General features: G+C 37.4%; 1 protein-coding gene and 1 pseudogene across 19 annotated transcripts in view; one reads left to right on the top strand and one right to left on the bottom strand.

Moving 5' to 3' along the window:
• Ppp1r12b (protein phosphatase 1 regulatory subunit 12B) overlaps window positions 1-22,486 on the bottom strand; it is a 230,773-nt gene that overhangs the window by 111,509 nt on the left and 96,778 nt on the right. For 18 of the 19 annotated variants that reach the window (XR_015444226.1, XR_015444225.1, XR_015444224.1 and 15 more), the window contains one exon: window positions 10,237-10,327. Coding sequence is in view for 12 of the 19 variants with exons in the window: in XM_087193894.1 (XP_087050020.1) it covers window positions 10,237-10,327 (91 nt within the window). In the remaining 7 variants the exon portion in view is untranslated. Of the gene's footprint in view, window positions 1-10,236; window positions 10,328-14,677; window positions 15,110-22,486 lie in introns of those variants that run through there. The other variant, XM_087193898.1, reaches the window with a different exon arrangement.
• LOC106010832 (chromobox protein homolog 3 pseudogene) lies at window positions 1,487-3,020 on the top strand (annotated as a pseudogene).

The following is a 22,486-nucleotide window of genomic DNA, read 5'->3' as shown; positions in this document are numbered from 1 at the left end:
GTCACATATTGGTTATGGGAACAATTCAACAGGAAGAGATAACAATTATAAACATATGCACACCAAACACTAGTGTACCCAACTTCATAAAAATGAACACTAATGGATATGAAAATTCAGATATCCACCAATACAATTATAATGGGGGAGTTCAATATCCCACTAACACAAATAGGTCAAGTATCCAAAAATTCAACAAAGAAATAACAGAGATGAACCAAACTTTGAACAAATGAACTTAATAAATATCTATAGTGTTTCATCCAACAATAGAATATATATTCTTCTCAACAGCACATGGGATATTCTCCAACACAGACCCCATACTAGCCCATAAAGCATGCTTAAGTAAATGCAAAAGAATCAAAATTATCCCATGCATACTATCAGATCATAGTGAAATCACTAGAAATTAATAGCAAAAGAAACCACAGAAACTATGGAAATTAAACAATACCTTCTTGAATAAACAATGGATCACAAAAAATTAGACAGTTTCTAGAATCAAATGACAATGGAGTCCAACATACCAGAACCTATGAGGCACAATGAAAACAGTCCTAAGAGGAAAGTGTATAGCAGTGAATGCCCTCATCAGAAAAACAGAATGGGCTCAAATAAATAACCTAATGATGCACCGCAAGGTCCTAGAAAAACAAGAACAATCCAAATCCAGAGCTCGTACAAGGAAAGAAATTATAAAGATTAGAGCAGAAATCAATGAAATGAAGACTAAAACAAAACAGGGCCAGGGATTTAGCTCAGTGGTTCTGCCGCCTGCCCTGAAAGCACAAGGACCCACGTTCGATCCCTGGTACAACAAACAAACAAACAAACAAAATACAATGAATCAATGAATCAAAGAACTGGTTCTTTCAAACAATAAACAAAATAGACAAACCCTTAGCCAATTAAAATAAAAGGGAAGAGAAGACACAAATCAATGCAATTAGAAATTTAAAATGTGAAATCACAGCAGACACTTGAAATCCAGATTATTAGTAACTACTTCACAAACCTGTATGCTAGCAAATCAGAGAACTCAGAAGAAATGGAAGAGATTCCCAGGTACATATAAATTGCCAAAATGGAACTAAGTCTTAAAAATCGTGAATAATCCCACAACAGGCAATAACATTGAAGTGGTAATAAAAATTACCAAAAAAAGCCTAGGACCTGATGGATTCATTACCAAATTTTATAAGAACCTCAGAGATGATCTAATACTCCTCAAACTCTTTGATGAAATTAAAAGAGGAGTAATCCCAAAGTCATTCCTGAAGATAGCATCACCTTGATTGCAAAAGCAAACAAGGATCCAACCAAAAAAGAGAACTATAGGCCAATCTCTCTAATGAACATAGATGCAAAAATCCTCAAAAAGATAATGGAAAACAATGCAAGAAATCATCAAAAAGATCATACACCACAGACAGTCCTTGCCCCGCACCCCTCCTTCCCCCCCCCCCGCCCCGCCCGGGGGACCATCCGGCGCCGCGCTGCGGACCTAATAGCTCTGCAAGTCTGCAATAAAAATGGCCTCCAATAAAATTACATTGCAAAAAATGGGAAAGAAACAAAATGGAAAAAGTAAAAAAGTTGAGATAGCAGAGCCTGAAGAATTTGTGGTAGAAAAAGTACTGGATCGTCCTGTAGTGAATGGGAAGGTGGAGTATTTTCTGAAGTGGAAGGGATTTACAGATGCTGACAATACATGGAAACCTGAAGAAAATTTAGATTGTCCAGAATTAATTGAAGCATTTCTTAATTCTCAAAAAGCTAGTAAAGAAAAAGACGATACAAAAAGAAAATCTTTATCTGACAGTGAATCTGATGATAGCAAATCAAAGAAGAAAAGAGATGCTGCTGACAAACCTAGAGGATTTGCTAGAGGTCTTGATCCTGAACGAATTAATTGGTGCCACAGACAGTAGTGGAGAATTGATGTTTCTCATGAAATGGAAAGGTTCAGATGAAGCTGACTTGGTGCTGGCAAAAGAGGCAAATATGAAATGTCCTCAGATTGTAATTGCTTTTTATGAAGAGAGACTAACTTGGCATTCTTGTCCAGAAGATGAAGCTCAATACCTTACATCATTTTTATATTTATTTATTTATTTATTTATTTATATATAAAATAGGTCTTGGTGCTTGATTCACTAGTGTGAAAAAAACAGCATTCTAATGAAAATCAAGTTTAATATGTTGGTTTTGAAAGTATTTGGGGAAGTTGTTGGGTTTTGTTTTGCATCAATAGCACTGGTTACTTTGAACAAATAAAAAGCTTTCTGTAGTTGCTTCCTTTATCAGAAAACAGCATTTGATAGCCTGATATATTTCTTCTGCTTTTCTAAATATTGGAAACATTATCCATAGTCAAACTCAAAAACAGAACTCATTTTTAGCTCACATGCTTAAGGACCATTCTGAGTTTTTTGTTTGTGTGTGTATAAATAAAATACTTATGTAAATGGTTTTTGTTTTGTTGTTAAACATTTACCAAAGCAAAAACTGGGTGATAAGCTCATGTTTGAGATGCTATCATTCTGAGTGACCTAAGAAATAAATCACAGTGAAACAAAGTTTTCCTGAAGCCCTAACTTTTCAAGTTAAATAGATGATTCTGTGGTTAAATGGACAACTTAAAGTGGGTATTTTCAAAGCAGCCATATCAGAGTCCATTATCTGCGTGTTTAGTTACAAAAATATAGCAGTTTGCTTGCAAAATTCCTGAAAAATTGTATCACTACCAACAACTTCCCCACCCAAATAAGGTAACTAGTCAAGCTGGTTTGTTTGAATTAGCTAAGGAAGACTTTTTAAGGGAACATTAAAAGTTACTCATGACCTATTCCCTTATAACAAGTTGAAATCTGTACACAAAGTCAGGATTCGTGGATGTCTAAGACTTGGTTCATGGAAACCTGCTGAGTGGCTAGAGGTGGTCACCATTTAGGACCTACTAGAATAAATGAATGAACAAACTTATAATCTAAATTATTGACCTGCATGTTTTTCTTGACCCCAACTTGTTACATGTAGGCTCAATCTTCAGTATTCGGGTTACTGTTTCAGCAGAAGCCAGAAAAATAACTTTGTAGTAGTCTGAATGTTATCTTACTGTATATTGTTTACTTTATTGTAAATAATAGTGAGCAGTGGTCAATAAATAGTTTTGTATTAAAAAAAAAAGATCATATACCATAACCAAGTAGGCTTCATCCCAGGGATGCAAGAATGGTTCAACATATGTAAATCAATAAAGGTAATCCATCACATAAACAGAAGCAATGACAAAAATTATATAATCACTCAATAGACACAGAAAAAGCCTTTGACAAAACTCAACATCCATTCATAATAAAATCTCTGAAGAAAATAGGTATAGAAAGACCTTATTTCAATCTAATAAAAGCCATTTATGAGAAACCTATTGCCAACATCATATTAAATGGAGAGAAGCTAAATTTTTTTCTCTAAAATCTGTATTTATTCTCAGTGCCATATCCACTGTGTCAATGTACCTCTTTATTTGTCCGTTCTAATGTTAATGACATTTGTGTCATTTCTAGTTAGGGGCCATTATGGATAGTGCAGTTATAAACTTTTATTTTTGGTACCAGGGATCGAACTCAGGTCCTTGCGCTTGCAAAACCACTGAGCTAAATCCCCAGCCCTTTGAGACCGTAACAGTAAGTGAAATAAATCAGACACACAAGCTTAAATATTGCGTGGTTTCTTTTATATGAGAAACCCAATATAAAGAGCAAAATGAGAGAGAGATGATAGGAGGTAGGGAGCGTCTTTCAAATGGGAAGGGACAAGAGATGGAGAGGAGAAGAATGGAGTGGGGGAAGGGGTGGGAATGGAAACAGAGCTTTTCCCAAGGGAAAGGGACCAAGAGTTGGAAGGAGCAGGGAGAAACAGGAGGGGCAGGAGACGAAAGAAAGAATTAAGATGTGTTATGCACATGTACCAACTCCCCTTGACAAATGTAATCATTACATACTATAAACAAGTACTAATAAAAAATAAATAAAATTTAAAATATAAGACAGAAACACAGAAATATACAGAGGTACATCCAACAATGTGATTTGAAGAGAAAATCAAAACAAAACATACACCAAAAACAAAAGAAAATACCCCAGAGCCTGGGTAGAGGGTAGGGAGAAAAGGCACTACAGGCCGCTCAAAGAAATGGAGTCCAGGGCTGATCAAAAGCCTGTACATAATTTAGCAAAGGTGAAGCGCGCAAATGAATAAAGGAAGCTGTGGAGTGGAGGTGGAATAAAGAACTGAATTTAGGAAAGCAGGTAGGGGTAGGTCATAGAGGATCTCATGCCATGCTAAGGAGTTTGGGAGTCTGTCTTCTGGACAGACGCTTCTTTCAGGGATCAGGAGTCCGTCATGAAATTTCATGAAGGTTCTTTTAGTCATTAAAAAGGTAAATGTAGGTATTCTTACAAAGCATTAAACTGTACAGAAATATACAAAGAAAATTAGACTCCATAATCCCACTCTTATATAACCAACCACAGAACTACAAGAAGATTTACCCATAAAATACAAAGAAACGTTAATAAATACATGAAAAACTTACAAGATTGTTTATAAAAAACAGAAGCAGTAAATATGGATTTAATTGAAAAAAAAATTTTTTTTTTCAGTACCAGGGATCGAACTCGGAACCACTGAGCTAAATCCCCCCTGATTGAAGTTTTAACGTAGCCACATTTAGGAAGTGGAGTAAGGCAATGGGGGCAGTATGATGGGTTTGAAAATCCTCCTTTATCCTTCTATCAGTTGACAGACATTTAGGCATTTTATTGAAGTGCATATATATAAAACAGCAATGGAAAGTAGTTGCTTCTGGAAACAGAATTTGGTGTTACAGGCAAAGTAGATAGGTATGTCCCGTTTGGCTTTAAGCCTTTTAGAGCTACTTCATGCATTTTAGAGCTACCTATGCATTTTTTTTTTTCTCTTTTCTTTTTTGTTTTGAGCCAGGGTTTTGCTTTGTAATTCAGGCTGGGCTTGAACTCTATGTGTAGGCCAAGCTGGCCTAGAATTCATGGCACCCTCCTGTCTCAGCCTCCCATTGCTGGGATTACAGGTATGCATCCCCACGCTGGGTATTTTATGGATATTTATAACTTACATACATGTAGACTGGGAGAAAGCTGAAAGAAGATGATGAAGCACCCATATTTAAAGACAACATCTTTTTGAAGTTTATTGACAGTACTATTAAACCCCTTATTTTTTCAGTTCATATGAAGTTTTTGTTTTAAAGATTGAATTTATTTCAGAAGTACTTATGAACCAGTGAGACCTGACTAAAGCATATACAGTAAAGTTTTCAAATTCTAATATCTACCTTTTTATGGGATAAAAATAGCATTACCATTGTAGTATTTTTGTTTATTTATTTTTATTTTTTTTGGTACTGGGGATCGAACTTGGGACCTTGTGCTTTCGAGGCAGGCAGTGGCACTACTGAGCTAAATCCCCGGGCCCCAGTATGTTTGTTTTTATTAAAATTAGTTCTTTTCAAGTTTGATTACTACTAACAAATCCTGAGTTTTACTACAGGCAGAGTATCCCTTATCCCAAATACTTGGGACCAGCGAGGTGCAGTGGTACTCTCCTTCTAATCCCAGCACTTCGGAAGCTGAAGCAGGAGAATCGCTTTAAATTTGAGGCTAGCCTGGGTTACTACATAGCAAGTTCAAGCCCAGCCTGAACTACATAGGAAGACCCTGTCTCATAACCAAACCAAACCAAACCAAAAGATTCGTACCAGAAGTATTTTGGAATATGTACATATACAGAATGTGATATGTTTTGGATGCAACCTCAGTCTAAGCATGAATTTCACTTATGCTTCATAAATCCCTTCAGTACATAACCTGAAGGCAATTGGATACAGTAGTTTTCATGTTGCCTGTGAATCACAGTTGCATGGTGTGGAATTTTCCACATGAGCATTCTGGATTTTTGGATTAGAGATGTCTATGGTATTCCAAGGCAAGGTAGAAATATGATTTTTTTTCTATATGGGGAATTGAATCCAAGGCCTTCACACTGAGCTATATCCTCAGTGTAACTTTTAAAATTATCTTTTATTTTGAGGTAGGGCTAAGCTGCCCAGGCTGGCCTTGAACCTTCAGTCCTTCTGCCTCAGCCTCCCAGAGTGCTGGGATTACAGGAGTATGTCAGCACACCTAGCTCAAAACATGATAATTTAAAAAATTATTTTTCATCTTCTAAGCACTGTTTTATGGTAAAAAAAAAAAAAATTACTATTTGGTCCGAAGTGTTCTTATATGCAAATAATTTGTACTGCGGATGGTTTTTATTTTCCTGACAGCTACATTATACAACTCTAAGTACTGAATTCTTCCTCATCACTGAAGTATGTGTTCTTCTTTATCCTCAGGCACTGTGAATCCTCTGATGTTGAGGGGCCTCCTGCACTGGGTTCCATTGGTTCTGTTCTTCAGTCTTGGCTTGCTGGGAGGCGATGGCTTGGCTGAGACTGTCGAGAGCCGGGTCTTCCCCTTTGTCTTCACTTTCTGCTACATCCTCAATTTCTTCCGGTTCGGCAATTTTCTTTTTCTTCTTTTTTTTTTTTTTGCTTCTTTGGAGGCTCACGTTCTCCGAGCATGTTTTTCGGACAGGCATAACTTAAGTGTCCACTTTCCCCACATTCAGAACACTTCGATTTATGAAAGTAGTTTCGCCTTCTGATGAATTCTGCTGCTCTCCCGTTGTCAATAGCAATACTTGCCTTTATCACTCTACCAAACAACTGTTTGTTATTTATGGTTCTGGTGCAGTTTTGTGCAGTCTTTATCCAAAAATAATATAAATGCAACCCCTTTACTCTTCCTCGTATCTTTGTCTTTCATTACAGTAACCTTTACAGCTTTGCCATACTTGGAAAATATCCGGTATAAGTCGTTATTCATCAGGGAGAAGGGCAAGATGGACACATACACTGTGCTCTTACCTGGAGACAAGCCACCACTCATTTCTTCAGGAACGGCGGCCCTGGCGCAGCGGGGATTCAACCCCGACTTTTCCTCGCCCCTCGAAATGGCCCGGCCCGGGCATCCCGCATCCAGGCGAGGTCGGCGCAGAGCCCTGGGGTCGCGGCAGCGGAGGGGCTCTGCGCGGCTCCCTTTGGTCGGGCCACACTGGGGGCCGCCTCATGAAGGTTCTAATAAAATCTTTAGAAGTAATCTACACATTCCAAAGAGTTCCAAGAATTTTTCAGTTCTGACACGGACTTTCATACCTCTATTGTGCTTTTCCCTACAAGTTACTTGATGTCCCAGTCTCCTTCCACCTTCAATTCCGTGATCCTCACCAGCTAATTTCCCTATGTTCTCCCATCTTTTCATAAATACAATTGCAATTATTTCAGGCTAGTTTATATTCTACCATTTGCTCGTCACTTGTTCATATTTATTCAATAAATACATACTAATTGTTTATTTACTGTATGCTAGAGGAAAGATGAACAAAAATATAGTCAGTTTGTTCTTCACAACCAGTAAGATGGCTATTATTTTAAAAACAATCCCCCTCCCAAAAAAACCAAACAAACAAATATTGGCAAGGATATGGAGAAATTAGAATCTTGTGCACTGCTGATAGGAATGTATAATGGTATATCCACTATGGAAAATAGTATGGCAGTTCCTCAAAAATTAAAATCTGAATTACAATATGATCCAGCAAATTCCATTTCTGGGGATATACTCAAAAGAACTGAATGCAGGGTCCCAAAGAGATATTTATGCAGCCATTCTTATAGGAGCATTATTCACAGTAGCCAAATCCCCAAGGATAGATGAATAAACAAAACGTGGCATACACATACAATGGAATATCATTCAGCCTTGAGTAGAAAAGAAACTCAACATGCTATAGTATGCATGAACCTTAATGATGATAAAATAAATGAAATAAGCAAGTTATAGAAAATAATACTGTATAATTCAACTTATTTGAGGTTTCTAAAGTGGTCAAATCCATAAAGACCAAAGGTAGAACAGTAGTTGCCATGGGGAAATGGGATAATTATTTGACAGATACAGAGTTTTAATTTAGGAAGGTGAAGAAAGTTTTAGATATGGATGGTATGATAGCTACACAACAACATGAATGCAAATGTCACTGAACTGCACCCTTAAAAATGGTTACATTGATAAATTTTGTTATGTATAATTAATTACATAAAGCCAAAAAAGACGGTCAGTCTTGGTCCTTATGTAGGCCACATTCAATTAAGGGAAACAGACAAATAATCATCAAGTGAAAAAAAAAAAAAGGTAAGCCTGATGGTGCACACCTGTAATCCCACCATTCTGGGTGGCTGAGGCAAGAGGGTCACAAGTTTGAGCCCAGCCTGGGCAACTTAGAGACTTAATGAGATCCTGCTTCAAAATAAAGTAGAAAATGGCTGGGATGTAGTTAAGTCCAATCCCAGTTCCTCCTCCCCACAGAAAGGGGTGGTGTGGCAGGAGAAGGATGCTCATTACCTCTTTGCTACCGTACAGTGTATAACATTCCTTTCTCAGTCATCCACTTTCTTACTTGACTTCTATTTTTTTTGTTTTGTTTTGTTTCTGTTTTTTTGGTACTGGGGATTGAACTCAGGACCTTGCACTTGCAAGGCAGGCAGCGGAACCACTGAGCTAAATCCCGGGCCTTACTTGACTTCTAAAGTATTTAAAATTGTTGAAATTCTCTTTTTTGTTGAAATTCTGATTTTTCATTTGTTTCTATGCCACTGTTATTTTCTGGTTTTCTTTTTACTTCTCTGGCTGCTACTTTTCATCATGCTTCAAGGTTCATGAGGTAGGGCTGGGGATTTAGGTCAGTGGTTTCACCGCCTGCTGCGCAAACGCAAGGACCCGAGTTCGATTCCCAGTACCAAAAAAAAAGATTCATGAGGTCATCCTTTCCTGCCTCCTTAAGTAATGAATTCATAGCCTTCTCCCCATTCTCATCACAACTTGAGTTCATGCCCTTTTCATCTGCAGCATGGAATAGTACTATTAACAGCTTCCTAGCAAGTCTTCCGGTTTCCAGAGTTGGCAAACATACACTACCTATCACTCAATTCTATGCATGGTGATTTCAACAAAATATAATGCAGGCTATATCACATCTTTCTTAACCTGCTTTGATGGCTCTCTTAAAAGTTTTTTTTTTTTTAAAAAAAGGGCTTCTTTAATGAAATATAATCCACATATCATAAAATTCACCTTTTAAAAGTGTATATTTCGTTGGATTTTAGTATATTCAGAGTTACACAATTATCATTGCTACCTAATTTCAGAACATTTTTATCAGCCCACAAAGAAACCTGACACCCATTAGCAGGCATTCCCATTCTTACTCCTTTTGTCTCCTAGAATTAATCTACTTTCTGTCTCTCTGGTTTTGGCTACTTTGAGCATAACACATAAATGGAATCATATAACATACAGGGGCTTTTGGGTTGACTTCTTTCACTCAGCATGCTTTCTCAAGGTTCATCCACGTTGTAACATGTATCAATACTTCATTGCTCTTTAATGCCAAATAATATTCTATTATTTTTTGTTTACTCATTCATTAGTTAATGGACATTTGAGTTGTTTCTATTTTTTGGTTATTATAAACAATGCTGTTATAAACACTATGAAAAAGTTTTTATATGAACATATGTTTTCATTTCTCTTCCATATATACATAAGAGTGGAACTTGTTGGGTGTGGTGACGCACGCCTGTGATCTCAGCACTCGGGAGGCTGAGGCAGGAGGATCGCTGCAAGTTCAAGGCCACGTGGGCTACATAGTGAGTTCAGGGCCAGCCTGAACTACAAAGGGAGACCCTGCCTCAAAAAAACCAAAAAACAAACAAACAAAACAAAAAAAGAGTGGAACTGATGAAGCAAAAGAAAACTGCGTATCATTTTGAGGAATGCTTAACTTAGAAGTCTGTAAAGTATAGGAGGGTCCAGGGGGTTCTCAAAGTCCCTATGTACAAGTGGAATGATCAATCTTGTTCTAAGTCTAGAAGAATAGAAGTGATAGTAGATAGATGTAGATATATATTCAATTGATTCTACATAGTGAGTTTTTAATGCAGTGGCTGAAATAAGACACTCGTGTTACTATAAATGTGCCTCTAATGAAAAGGTAGACAAAAAGACATTAAAAAAAAGTCATACTCACCTGAGTGGACCTCCGAGTCTGCCGAGCCTGTCTGGAGCGTGCTTTCCGTAAAGACTCAGCTTCCTCATCCCGTACAGGAGTCAGATAGGACCTGCAGAGAAAGCAAAGTAACAGAGGGAGTAAGACCTATGCCGCACACACTTGAGGAATGATAAGGTACTTTCATAGACTGAAGGGATTTCTACACTCTAAGAATGAACAGAGGAAAAATCAAAATGAGAGGAATACTATCTGCCAGCAGTATAAATTACAGAAATCAAGACATTATTGATGTGGATTCATGTCATCTGTAAAATGAGAATTTTAGTTCTTTTCATTTCTTTTCAGGTCTTGATGCTTTGACTAAAAACTCTAGGGCATGTTGAAAGGGAGCACTGATAGTAAGTCTCCAGGCTCTGTTCTTGCATCCAGAAAGAATATTTTCAGCATTGTACCATTAAGGATGACATCTACTTACTATAAGATTTCCTAGGTATCACTCATCAGATTAAAGTAATTCACTTCCATTCCTATAGAAAGCAGACTAAGATGATTTTGTTGTTGTTCTTGTTTTTTAATCATAGTGTAGGTTCAACTTTATCTCGTGCTTTTGTCTCCCACATAAAGATTATCATTTTCTTGTTAATGTCATATTTTTATTAAAAGTTTTTATCTTACATATGTTTTAAGAAACATAGTGACTCCACATGTTCATGAGTATAGTGCAGCATTTTAATACATGTAGAATAATCAGATCCAAGTAATTGGTGCATATATGTATATATCTCAGACACATCATTTCTTTGGGGAACATTTAAAATCCTCTATACTAGCTATTTTGAAACACTGGACAAGTTTTGAATGATAAAACAACATTGAATGCCTAGGATAAGCTCAACTTGATCAAGATTGTTTTTGGTAGTGCTGGGGATCTAACCTAGGGCCCTGCACATGTTAGGCAAGCACTCTACCACTCAGTTACATCCCAGCCCAAGACGTATCACTTTTACATGTAGACGTGCTTTTTATGTAGATTCAGTATTATTTAGTTTAGGATCATTTTTTAAAAATTGGTATATGTTTGTGATACATAATAATTACATTTGTTTTGAGAAACTGGTATACACACATATTGTATTTTGATCATTTCTCGTATCTGCCTACCCACTCCTCCTCAGGCCCCTAGTTTAGGACTTCTACATCCATGTTTGTGAAAGAAATTGGCTGTAATTTTCCCTTCTTATAATACATTGGCCAGCTTTGTGAATTAAGGTTATACAAGTTGGGAAATATTCTCCATTTTTTATATTCTGTAAGAATATATGTAAGTTAGGTTATTTCCTCCTTAAAGGATAGGAAAAGTTTGCCAATAAAAGCCATTTGGTTTAGAGTGCTCTTTGTAGGAAAGTTTAAAGTAAAAAGTTCAAGTTTTTAAAAATAGAGTTAAGCTTATTCATATTTTGTTGTTTTTGTTTTCCAAGAAATTTTCCATTTAATCTGTATTTTCACAAAAATATAGCATAAAATTGTTCATAATACTTCAATAATATATTCTAATTTCTATAGTAATGGTTCTCAATATTCTTGGTCTCTCTTTATACTTTTGAACTAGTATATGTTTGTAGTGCCTAATTATGATTCCGGTGGGGAGCTGATACATGTACATGAGATGTATTAATTCTTTTTCTTTCTTTCATCCCTTACCCTCTGCTCCCTGCTCCTTCCAACTCTTGGTCCCCCTCACATTTGCAAAAGCTCTATTTTCATCAGCTCCATAAAAGTTCATCAGTGGTAACTGAGAAAATGACAGAAGGCTAGATATGTTACACTATCTATCCCATCTAGCCTAATAAAAGAGTTCACCTTATTTTTTTTTTTACCAGAAATGGATAACTCATTTGGAAGAGAAAATATTCGCTATGAAGATTCATAGGGTTATCTAAGTAAAACAAAACTACTCAAAGTAGAAGAATGACAGAGAAATAAACAGGATTTCCCAGAAGAAAGAGAGCTTCTTTTCCTAGAATGATGAGAATACAAATATTTTTTTGACCTGGAATCCAATAGGACATTGGTTTTTGAAATAGTTTTAAAGTTATAGCTCAAATCTGCTGAAAAAGATACTTAAAAATGTTCACTCCAAACAGTAACCAAATTAAATGTCTTTTATTGATGTCCCTTTTATTTATATTATATATTACATATATTAGAATATATAATTATAGATATAATATGTCTTTCATAGTATGTCTTTTGGGGGCAGTACTGGGGATCAAACTTCGGTTCTTGGACTTACGGGGTAGGGTGCAGAACCACTGAGTTAAATCCCTGGATCATAGTATGTCTTTTATTGACGATCATTCAGGATGTCCTTCAACTATGTTCTATGTATAAGAATACAGAGGCAAAGGTTTTTGGGAGATTCCAAAAAGAAGTTCTTTGCTATCAACCTAGAAGCATGTAAGCATAGTTACAGGGGAGCAGGGAAATCAGAGGAATAAGTGAATCACAAACTCAGAGCTAAAGACCATGTGACTTGAAGAAGTCATCTGATCTAATTCTGAGTCTTTGAGTAGAGAACATAAAATTATTCCTATTTTACAGATGAGCCAATCAAGGCCTAAGGATGCACTGAAATATCTACCTAAGGTCAGAATGTCTTATACCTAAAGGAACTAAAACCATATTCTCCTGATTCTAGTACAGCTTCTCTTAAATTACACCACAAGAAAAAAAATTCTTTCTTCCACCCAGCACTATAGTATTCCAGCTATGTGGATTTATGGAACAAGACCTTTCTTCTTCCAAATCTAGGAATAATAGGAATAAATGAATAATGATGTCTTACTTTAAATTTTTCCTACCATCCTCCCACATTTCCCAAAAGTTTGCCATAATGAACATTCTATCTACCTCGGGAAACGATGGTTTTTACCTTTCCAGAGGTTGCCATCAACACGGTATAAGGGCCATCACAAACAACAGATATCAAATAATACGAGGCCCGCTTTCTCTATGCTGTACTGGAAATGGAATCCAGGGCCCTATGCACGCTACATAAATGCTCTACCACTAAGCTAGATCCCCATTCCCTAAATTCTCCTTTGAAGGAGGAAGTTGACTGCATATAGTCAGGCAGATTTTAGTTTAAGTTTTACTTACTGTTTCTAATGGGGAACAGGATACTAGCAATATGATATACAGTAGAAAGAACAGATATCTGGGTTTTACTTCAAATACTTGTCTGACCTTAATAGGATTATTTAATCTCTTGGAACTTTAGCTTCTTCCTGTATAAAACAAATGGGTTGAACTTACAGTTTTTAGGGTCCCTTCTAGCTTTAACCCACAGTGAATCCATATTTTTTATGTCAATTTTCAACAAATGGACTTAAAGTCTTCTTGCTAAAATGCTTTTCATTCGTCTAGCCAATACAGTTTTCCCTTAATATTCAAGGGAAACTGTTTCTTGAATACTTTCCCCTAACCAAAATCCATGAATGTTCAAGTCCTGAATATAAAATGATGTATTTGCATATAATTTATATAAATCCTCCAATATACTTTATATTATGTCAAGATTATTTATAATATCGAATAGAATATAAATTTTACAAAAATAGTTACACTGTATTGTTTAGGAAACAGTGACAAGAAAAAACCAATCTGTACATGTTCAGCAGAAATGCAATTTTTTCCCTGGACATTTTCAATCCTTGGTTGATTGAATTCACATATGCAGCTCATGGATGGTGAGAGCCACCTGCACTAAATTTCCTTACTTCACAGATCGTTTTCTTTAGTACTTTCAGGAAACTTTTGTATGATACAAGAAATGTTCTACATCTGCACAGTCCAATAAAGTAGTCATGAGTCAGTCATGTGGGGCTATTGAGCATTTTAAAATGGGGCTAGTGTGACAGAAGAACTGATTTTTAATTGTATTTAATTTTAACTACATTTAAATAGCCAACATGGCCACTGACTACAATATTTGACAGCAAAGCTCTAGAGGTCCTCAGAATCCAATTGAGAGACTTTATTGTCAGCCTTCTTCTTAAACTTGAAAGCCAGATCCAACACACACAACATAAATCTAACAAAATGTTGTCAAGATAGCCAAGTTTAGCTAGCCAAGTTTAAAGGCAATTGATTTAATTTTCTTCTCAAAGATCTCATTTTTCTTCTGTGCTTCCCAGAGGCAATATTACTATAACCTTACATTTTTATATGTAGTACTTTTTAAGTTTTATGAGGTAGTGCTGGGACCCCCACCTTTAAGGTATTTATAGGTAGAGCAAACAGGAATAAGCTCTCAGCTACAGCTACAGCACACTTCAGAGCTACTTCTTTGTTAATTCCAATATTTATATTCTGCTGTCTCCATTTGCCTTTCCCCATACAACCCCACTTTCCCTCTGCCCACTTTGACACCGAGAGCTCCCACAAAACAGACTGTTACCTCCTTACGCAGGCTTGCATAGCAGAATGAAGGTCAAGAGATGTGTGGAGACAAATAGCAAGAGAGGTAGGTGGCTGCTGGGAAACACTGCAGTCTCAGCACCCGGTCTCCCTTGGAAACTAGACAAGGCTTGCACTGCCACTGCTATCCAGCAAGCCAGAGGCAAAGCTCATAATTTGCTAAGAAGCTGCTACTAGGAAGGAGGAGGAGAAGGAAGGGGAGGAGAAAAAAAGAGGAAGGCAAAAATCTTAGGGCTTAGCAAAGCCCCTGCTGTTGATAGTTCCCAAAATACCATTCCATTAGATGCATATTTTATACTCTGTACCAAATCAATCAATACTACTTCTCATTTGAGAGAAAGGGGAGGGAGAGGAATTCTTCCTCATGGGAAAGAAGACAGAAAAAGAGCCACAGCACTCTCATTCTGGATACTCTTTCATCTGCCCTTGGGCTACCCTAGTTGCTTCATCCACCAAAGTGAGCTGTAAATACCAGCTCTCTGGAGGCTTAGGCCTAGCCAGCTGGCAAATACCAACAGCAGAGAAGAAACAGATTAAAAAGAAACACATGTAATGCAGGGAGAATTTTCAGATCTGCTATAAATGGGTTAAACCTAGATAGAGGAATACTCTAAATACCGCTCAATTTGATGTGCTTGCTACAGATCAGGAAGCTTTCTAGATCTAGTGTATTTCACATATCAAGATGTGATCTGATTTCATAGTTTAGGATAATTGCATTCAAATGTCAGTGTGTCCTTTTGGCCTAATTCCACATTGAGGTCAAAGCTGAAGTCTAAGCAAGGAATCAAAGTTATAACTCCAGTAATCAAAATCATTTAAAAATAGAAGAGGAAAGAGAAGAAAAAGAAGAAAGGAGGGGGAAATTTCTCTTAGCCTAAGCATTTCCTGAATGCTCTAGACCAGCACAGGTCAGGAAGAGAGAATTTTGTCCCCCTTCCCGGGGGCAGGGAGAATTATCTGGGCTCAAAATGTCAACAGTGCTAAGTTTGTAAGCCCTGGGGTGAGCACACTTTTTTCTGTAAAGGACCAGATAATAAATCTTTTAGGCTTCACAGACGGTGGAGTGCCAGAGCTGTCCTAGATAATATATTAATGAATGGGCAAGGCTGTGTGCCCACTGCTAGCCATGGTATAGTGGCAGAACTGACCATATGTTCTGCAAGACCTAAAATATTTACTGTCTGGCCCTTTACAGAAAGTTTGCTGATCCTTGCTCTAGCTCTATGTTTTACCGCACCAAACTTTTGCTTCAGTGACAATGTAAGTGTCTGGTGTTTCTGTGACCTACCTCAGATAAAGATAAGTACTACATCATCTTCAATTTTTTTCCATCGGAACATTGGTTCCATTAAAAACATGCCAGCCTCAAGTGTCAAAGCCAGCTTCACAAGTGACAATGTTTTACTTATGTAGGTCACATTACAATTAGTTCATTGGTCAGAGCAGGTGCTACTGATGCCAAGAATGACAGATTCATGCACCAAGGCCAGAGAGCACTGTTTTATTTCATCCCCATGGGCCATACCAACTAGACCTGGCCAACTGTCCCGAATATTTATCACTGACTGCAAAGTAGACCAGGACAAATTCACCAACACTACTAATTTTTTTTCTTAAATGAGACCCAAAAAAGTGACAATCAAGACATAAAGTAAAAATAGAAACAACCCAAATCTCAAACAATGGGAAGAATGGTTAAATATATTATGGAGCATCCATGTCATAAAATATTACACAGACATTAAAAGACAAACTAAAAAGTACTACAGATATACTGTATAACTAGAAAACCATTTGTATTAATATATAACAAATTTAAACCAAATTTAAAAAAGAAAAGACCAATAACCCAAACAACCAAAAAAAGAAACAAGAAAAAACAAGGCCACCAGAAAAACATTAACAAAAGAGAAAACAGTTTCACCAGTATCAAGAAATTGCAAATTAAAACAAGAAACTTCTTTCGATTGGCATAAATTTTAAAAAAAAAACATTTTAAGCATAACTGAGTTGTAAAGTATTAACTACTCTTATACATTACTGATGAAAATCAATATAAAAGAGCAATATGCCCTCATCCTTTATACCCAGTAATATATTTGGAAATAAATACCCTTTAGAAATGCCTACAATATTTATACAAAAAATATGAAACAGAATGCACACAGCATTTTATTATTGTTAATGCATTAATATCAACAACAACAACAATGTTCAATGGCACAGGAAGAAACAAAACAAACTATGGTATAACTGCAGAATGGGCTAAGAGCATTAGGAACAAACAGAATGCGGAGTAAAAGTAGCAAGATTTATAATGATACATATAAATTATAAAAACATTTAAAAGTAGTATATAGGAGTATGTAAATGATGTAAAATGTTGTAAATGACAGTAATAATAGTTCAACAATGACAAATACCAAGTTTAGGATGGTGACTAATTCTTAGGGAGAATCAAGTGATGAGATTGAGGAGGGATACAAAGAGAATATTCTTAATATTTTATTAAAGAACTGGCACAATATTTATCAAAAGGTGCTTGTAATGCTAAATTATTTGTTTGGTTGTTTATTTGTGGTGCTGCGGATTGAACCCAGAGCCTTCCCTTTAAGCTATATCCCCAGTCTGCTTTTAGTTTTTATTTTGAGACAGAACTTTGTGAAGTTGCCCAGGTTGGGCCTGAAGTTGTGATCTTCCTGCCTCAGCCTCCCAGAGTGCTGGGATTATAAGTGTGCACCACCGTGGCCAGCTCTTTTCATTTTTAAAAGAAAAACCAAGCTTGGCATGTCTATTATAGTCTATCAGCTTCTCTTTCTAAATCATTCCACTTTGAGATGGACCAAATTCCTTTCATTAAAACAGGGCTGGGGAGAAGAAGATGGCTGCCATGTATAGGGCTGCAGTTGGATGGGAGGAATAACTTCTGTTCTACAACACAACAGGATAAAAATGGTTCAAAACCATTAGGTGAATATTTCAGAAGAGCTGGTAGCAGGGATGTTGAATGTTCCCAACACAAACAAATGACATGTGTCTGAGGAGAGAGATCCATCAGTTGCCTTGATCTGATGGTTACACACCGTATACATGTATGGAGGTCATCACTTTACACCTCATATACAGGGACAATTTTTATGTGTTAATTAGAAGTTTTTTAAAAGTACATAAAAAAACATTCAGTGGTACTTTTTTAAAAAGTCATTTCCTAGGGCTGGGGATGTAGCTCAGTGGCACTGCACCCGCCTGGCAACCACAAGGTCCTGAGTTCGATTCCCGGTATTGAAGGAAAAAAAAGTCATTTCCTGTTATTATTTACATACAGCAAAACTGTCCTTTTTTATTATACAGAAATATCAATTTTGACAAATGTCAACAGTCTTGTGAATTCTACTCTCACAGTCAAGATACTGAAGAGTTCTACCACCCCCAAATTCTCTGTCATGAGGTAGTCACTGCTCCCCTAGCCTAGGGGAATGGTTTAATTATAGAAAAAAACTTTAAAACTCATTACTGAAGAAATACATTGACATTTTCATTTGTACTAAAAAGTAATATAAAATTCAACAACTGTCTTAGTCAATTAAATGTTAGCCACTACACTAAATTGTAGGTTGTAACACAAAAAGGGGGACTTAACATCTAGAAAAATGAAATTCCTTGTGGTCTACCCACTGTTAACTACCATTCTGAAGTTCCAGGAAAGTGAGAATTCTGTCATTACATCACTACTACAGTATTGGGCACTGTGGCCTAGCCTAGATTAGGTACTCAGTTATGGGAACTGAATTAAAGTTATTAGTGAAATTCAGAATCTGAGTTTTTAATTTTGTCTTAGGGTTGGTCCAAATTTCATATTCATTCATTTACTTGCCATGTTTTAAGTTTACTCAAATGTGTAATCACTCATTCACTTTATTCATTCTATTCAACCATTTTGCTGCCTTACCGTTTGACCTATTCCAGACCCTACATATAAAAATGAAGATGCCCTGCTCTAACGCAAAATTTTACAGAGATGGTCATATTATCGATAATTAAAATTTTAAGACAAAAAACGGTCATGGATAGTGCTCTGGAGAGGACACCTGATACTGCCTGAGGGAAGAAGAGAAGGAACATCACGGGGAGGTGAGCTGGGGAAAATCTCAAGGGAAGAGAAGAGGCTTTCTAGAAAACAAGGCGGGGACAACAGTGCATGGAGTGCCGTTCTCGGATTTCAAGGGGAGACAGCGACTTAACCTGCTCTTCATCTAGAAAGATTCCCTAATGCAGCATCCAGTGCAGAGGGTGGACTGGTGGGGTGGGGCAGGGAGAGCGAGGCTATGAGTCCAGGTAGGAGAATGAGTTCAGAGAGGGCAGTGCAGGGGGGAGAAGGGAACTGAAGGACTCTTAAAAAGAATGACAGGACAAGGTGGCGGGCTAACAGTGAGCAGTAGAGAAAGAAAAGTTTTCTAGTTTGATTCCCAAGTTTCTCAATTGGGTGACACTTAAGCGAGATCATTAACAAAGCTTGTTTTTTTTTTACAATATGAGAGCAAAAAGACTTTCTTGCCTTTTAAAGGTCAGAGAGAGAGTGGTTTCACTTAGTTTGTTATGGCCTCTTTCTAAAGAGGACTTGAAAACCCTTAAAGAAACACATACCTGCCGCAATACTTTTAAACAGATGAAGAAATAAGGGGAAAAGGAAACTAGTGGCCACTGTTGTGGAAGACCTACTAGAAGAAGGCAGGCACGGTTTGAAGCCCTTTCCATGTCCTATGATGAAGGACAGAAGGGAAGTCAGGGTTAGAGACAGAGACCTGAGTGACAGCTGAGGCAACTGGAGTAGACAGGGTCAGTTAGGGAGACTCCTGGGAAGAGAAACGAAGGTCGCTCGTGGACCAACATTTAAGGTATGACGGAGGAAAATGGCTAGAAAGGACACAAAGAAGGAGCCATTACAGAAAACAGAAGTTAGCCAGGAAATATCACAGAGGTCACAGTTAAATAAAAAGCTAAGAAAGCAGTAGTGAACATTATAAAGTACTGCTCAAGGTAAAAGATAATGGAATTTGATACAGAGGAACTTTAAGGGCCCTTGGCCAGAGCAATTTCACTGGATTGGCAGGTGGGACAGAATTTCTATTTTAATAGTTAAAGAGTGAATAGGAGGTCAGGAAGCGGATAAAGTAAAATTAGAGGACTTTTTCAAGACTAACAGCAAAGAGTTATGGTAACTCCAAGGGGCAGTGTAGGGCCAAAGGTAAACCCTATTAAGATGGGAAAGACAAGCACCTGGTAAGGGCAAATAAAATCTTTCGCAGGTGTATTTTTGTTGTAGATTATAGCTAAACCTGCAGCTCTGCTTCCCGTTATTTAAGAATTTTGTGTGCTAAGTGTCCTTTCTTTTAAACACTCAGTTTCATTATAAGGAATTCAGTTCTTGAAGGATCCTTCAGGTAACACTATATTTTATTTATATGTCAATGGTAAGTGAGCACCAGTGTACAAAGATTGTGAATCACATTCTACTTCTCTTTTGCAGGCTAGAAGACTAAACTTTCTTAAGAGGAAAAAAAAAAGAGTTGGATCAGTATACTGCCCAGCATTACCTAAGAGACTCTGAGGAAGAAGAAGAAAAAGCATTGTTTAAAAAAGAATCAGAAACAATCATTCAGGTAACTGTCAGCTAATTCTAATTTTTAAATACTTCTTAAAATAGAAATATGACCACCCAATACTTTAAAGCTTTTCCAGAGACAAACTTCTTATACTCAACATCCTCACCCAACACTGGATACTTTCCATGGAGATTTCAGACAGGATAGAAAGTTTACAGCTTGCTTTGTTTTTAAAATGATATCTCTCAAGACAAATATTTATTTCCTAGAAGTTCTATGTCCCCTTCAAAGACAGAGCAAGAGATTCTAATCACTGTGCTCACTTCTACTGCCAAGAATGATCCAGCTAAGACTGACTCATCTTCCTTGGGTGCCTCTACTTGGTGCTGCAGAAGAGCAAAAATGGCCACTGGGGTCTAAAAGACTTGGTTTTGAATACTTTCTCATCACTTATTCTGCGATGCAGACAGGTTCTTTATATGAACTTCAATTTTATTATATGCATTAATATAATAAGCTCAAATAACATACTTCAAATAATAAACTTTCAGAATCATTAATTCTCTTATCCTGTTTAAGCCTTTCATATACTTGAAAGCCAATTCAAATTCTACTTCTACTGGCTCCATGAAGCCCATTCTTGCCACTCCATCCTACATCATTCACTGTCTTCTCTGAACTCCTAATAGTCTACCTAAACACAATTTTATGCTCAAGGATATATATTCCTTATTATATTCTTATAATATATATTCCTTATTATATTCTCATGGTTTACATAGTATATCTGACACCCTTGATCTTGAGGGTAGAGCGTAGGGCACATCTATTATACCCACAGTTCTTAGCACAATACTGAGCACATGAATGGTAAGACGTCACTGATGATTTAGAAGCCTATAATTTTAGGATCCAACATTACCTACAGCTCTCCTATGTCCACCATTAGCCATTTAAGAAACTCAGACTACAGAAGTTACATGGCTTGCCTGAGAAGACAAAGTTGTGTGCTTTGCTGAAGGAATTCTGCTTGTGACCCTGGGAGCTTTTTTAAACTTGTGCTTGCTGTTCTATTGTGAAGAAGCACCAGAGGGGAGGTCCACAAAGGGCCTCCATATGCCAGAAAATATCTGCACTTCCCATATTAAAACACTTAAATGGAGTGGCTCATATGCTTATCTGAAAACTGATCTAAAAACAAAAATAGGGCTTTTGGGAGCGACGGACCCAAGCAGATCAACTGACATTCCTCTGCTGCCACCTTATGGACACAGGGAGTGGCTACATGGGGCTTGTTTTCATTTGAGAAGCAACTTTACACATGTACCCACCGTCTACATATTAGGCTCCTTGGTGTGAAGAAAACCTAATGAAAAAGCAGCCTCACAAGGCTTACAATGTAGTGGTGATGAGGAACAATGTACCATGTAATTTAGTTAAACCAGTGCTAAGAAAAATGATATAAAAGAACACCGAGAGAATCCCAGTTTAGCTTGGAGCTAGTGGAGCAGCGTTTAATCTGCGGCGTTCTTACGGTAAAAATGTTGTTAACCAGAGAAGCTGAGAAAAGACCATTCCAGAAAAAAATATCCCACATGGACAAAGGAAGAGAATCATGAAGGTAGGTCAGGTTCAGTAACTGTCCAAGTTTTCTACCTGCGTAAACCCATGCAATTACCAAGACACAAAATATAGGAAGTAGAAAGACATAGGAAGACAGGGAGAACAGCACTGTTGTGGATAAGATTGATTCGAAGAGTGATTATAGGTAATCTCATGCACCTGTAATCGAAGAAGGGGGGCGAGGGCGAGGGCGAGGGCGAGGGCGAGGGCGAGGGCGAGGGCGAGGGCGAGGGCGACCGCGACCGAGGATCCAAGTTTGAGGCCAGTCTGGGCAACACAGCAACATCCTCTCTCAAAAAGTACATAAATAGGGGCCGGGGATTTAGCACAGTGGTTTCGCCACCTGCTGCGCAAGCGCAAGGACCCGAGTTCGATCCCCGGTACAAAAAAAAGAAAAATAAATAAAGAGTCTGAGGAGCAGTCTCTCCACAGGACTAAAATGACTAACTATCATCAGGATTGTCTAGACTGCCTGGCCCAGGGTGATTTTGACTTTTTCCCCGAAACTGGTGCTCTGAGCCTACAAGATCGATTAGGAAACTCCATCTTATATATACAGA

This window comes from Heterocephalus glaber, unplaced genomic scaffold, assembly GCF_053883595.1.
Source record: "Heterocephalus glaber isolate CG9 unplaced genomic scaffold, H.glaber_assembly_v1.0 deba00001600, whole genome shotgun sequence".
NCBI classification, from domain to species: Eukaryota; Metazoa; Chordata; class Mammalia; order Rodentia; family Bathyergidae; genus Heterocephalus; species Heterocephalus glaber.
The sequence above is the reverse complement of the archived record's forward strand: the minus strand, read 5'-3'. Positions and strand labels throughout refer to the sequence as shown.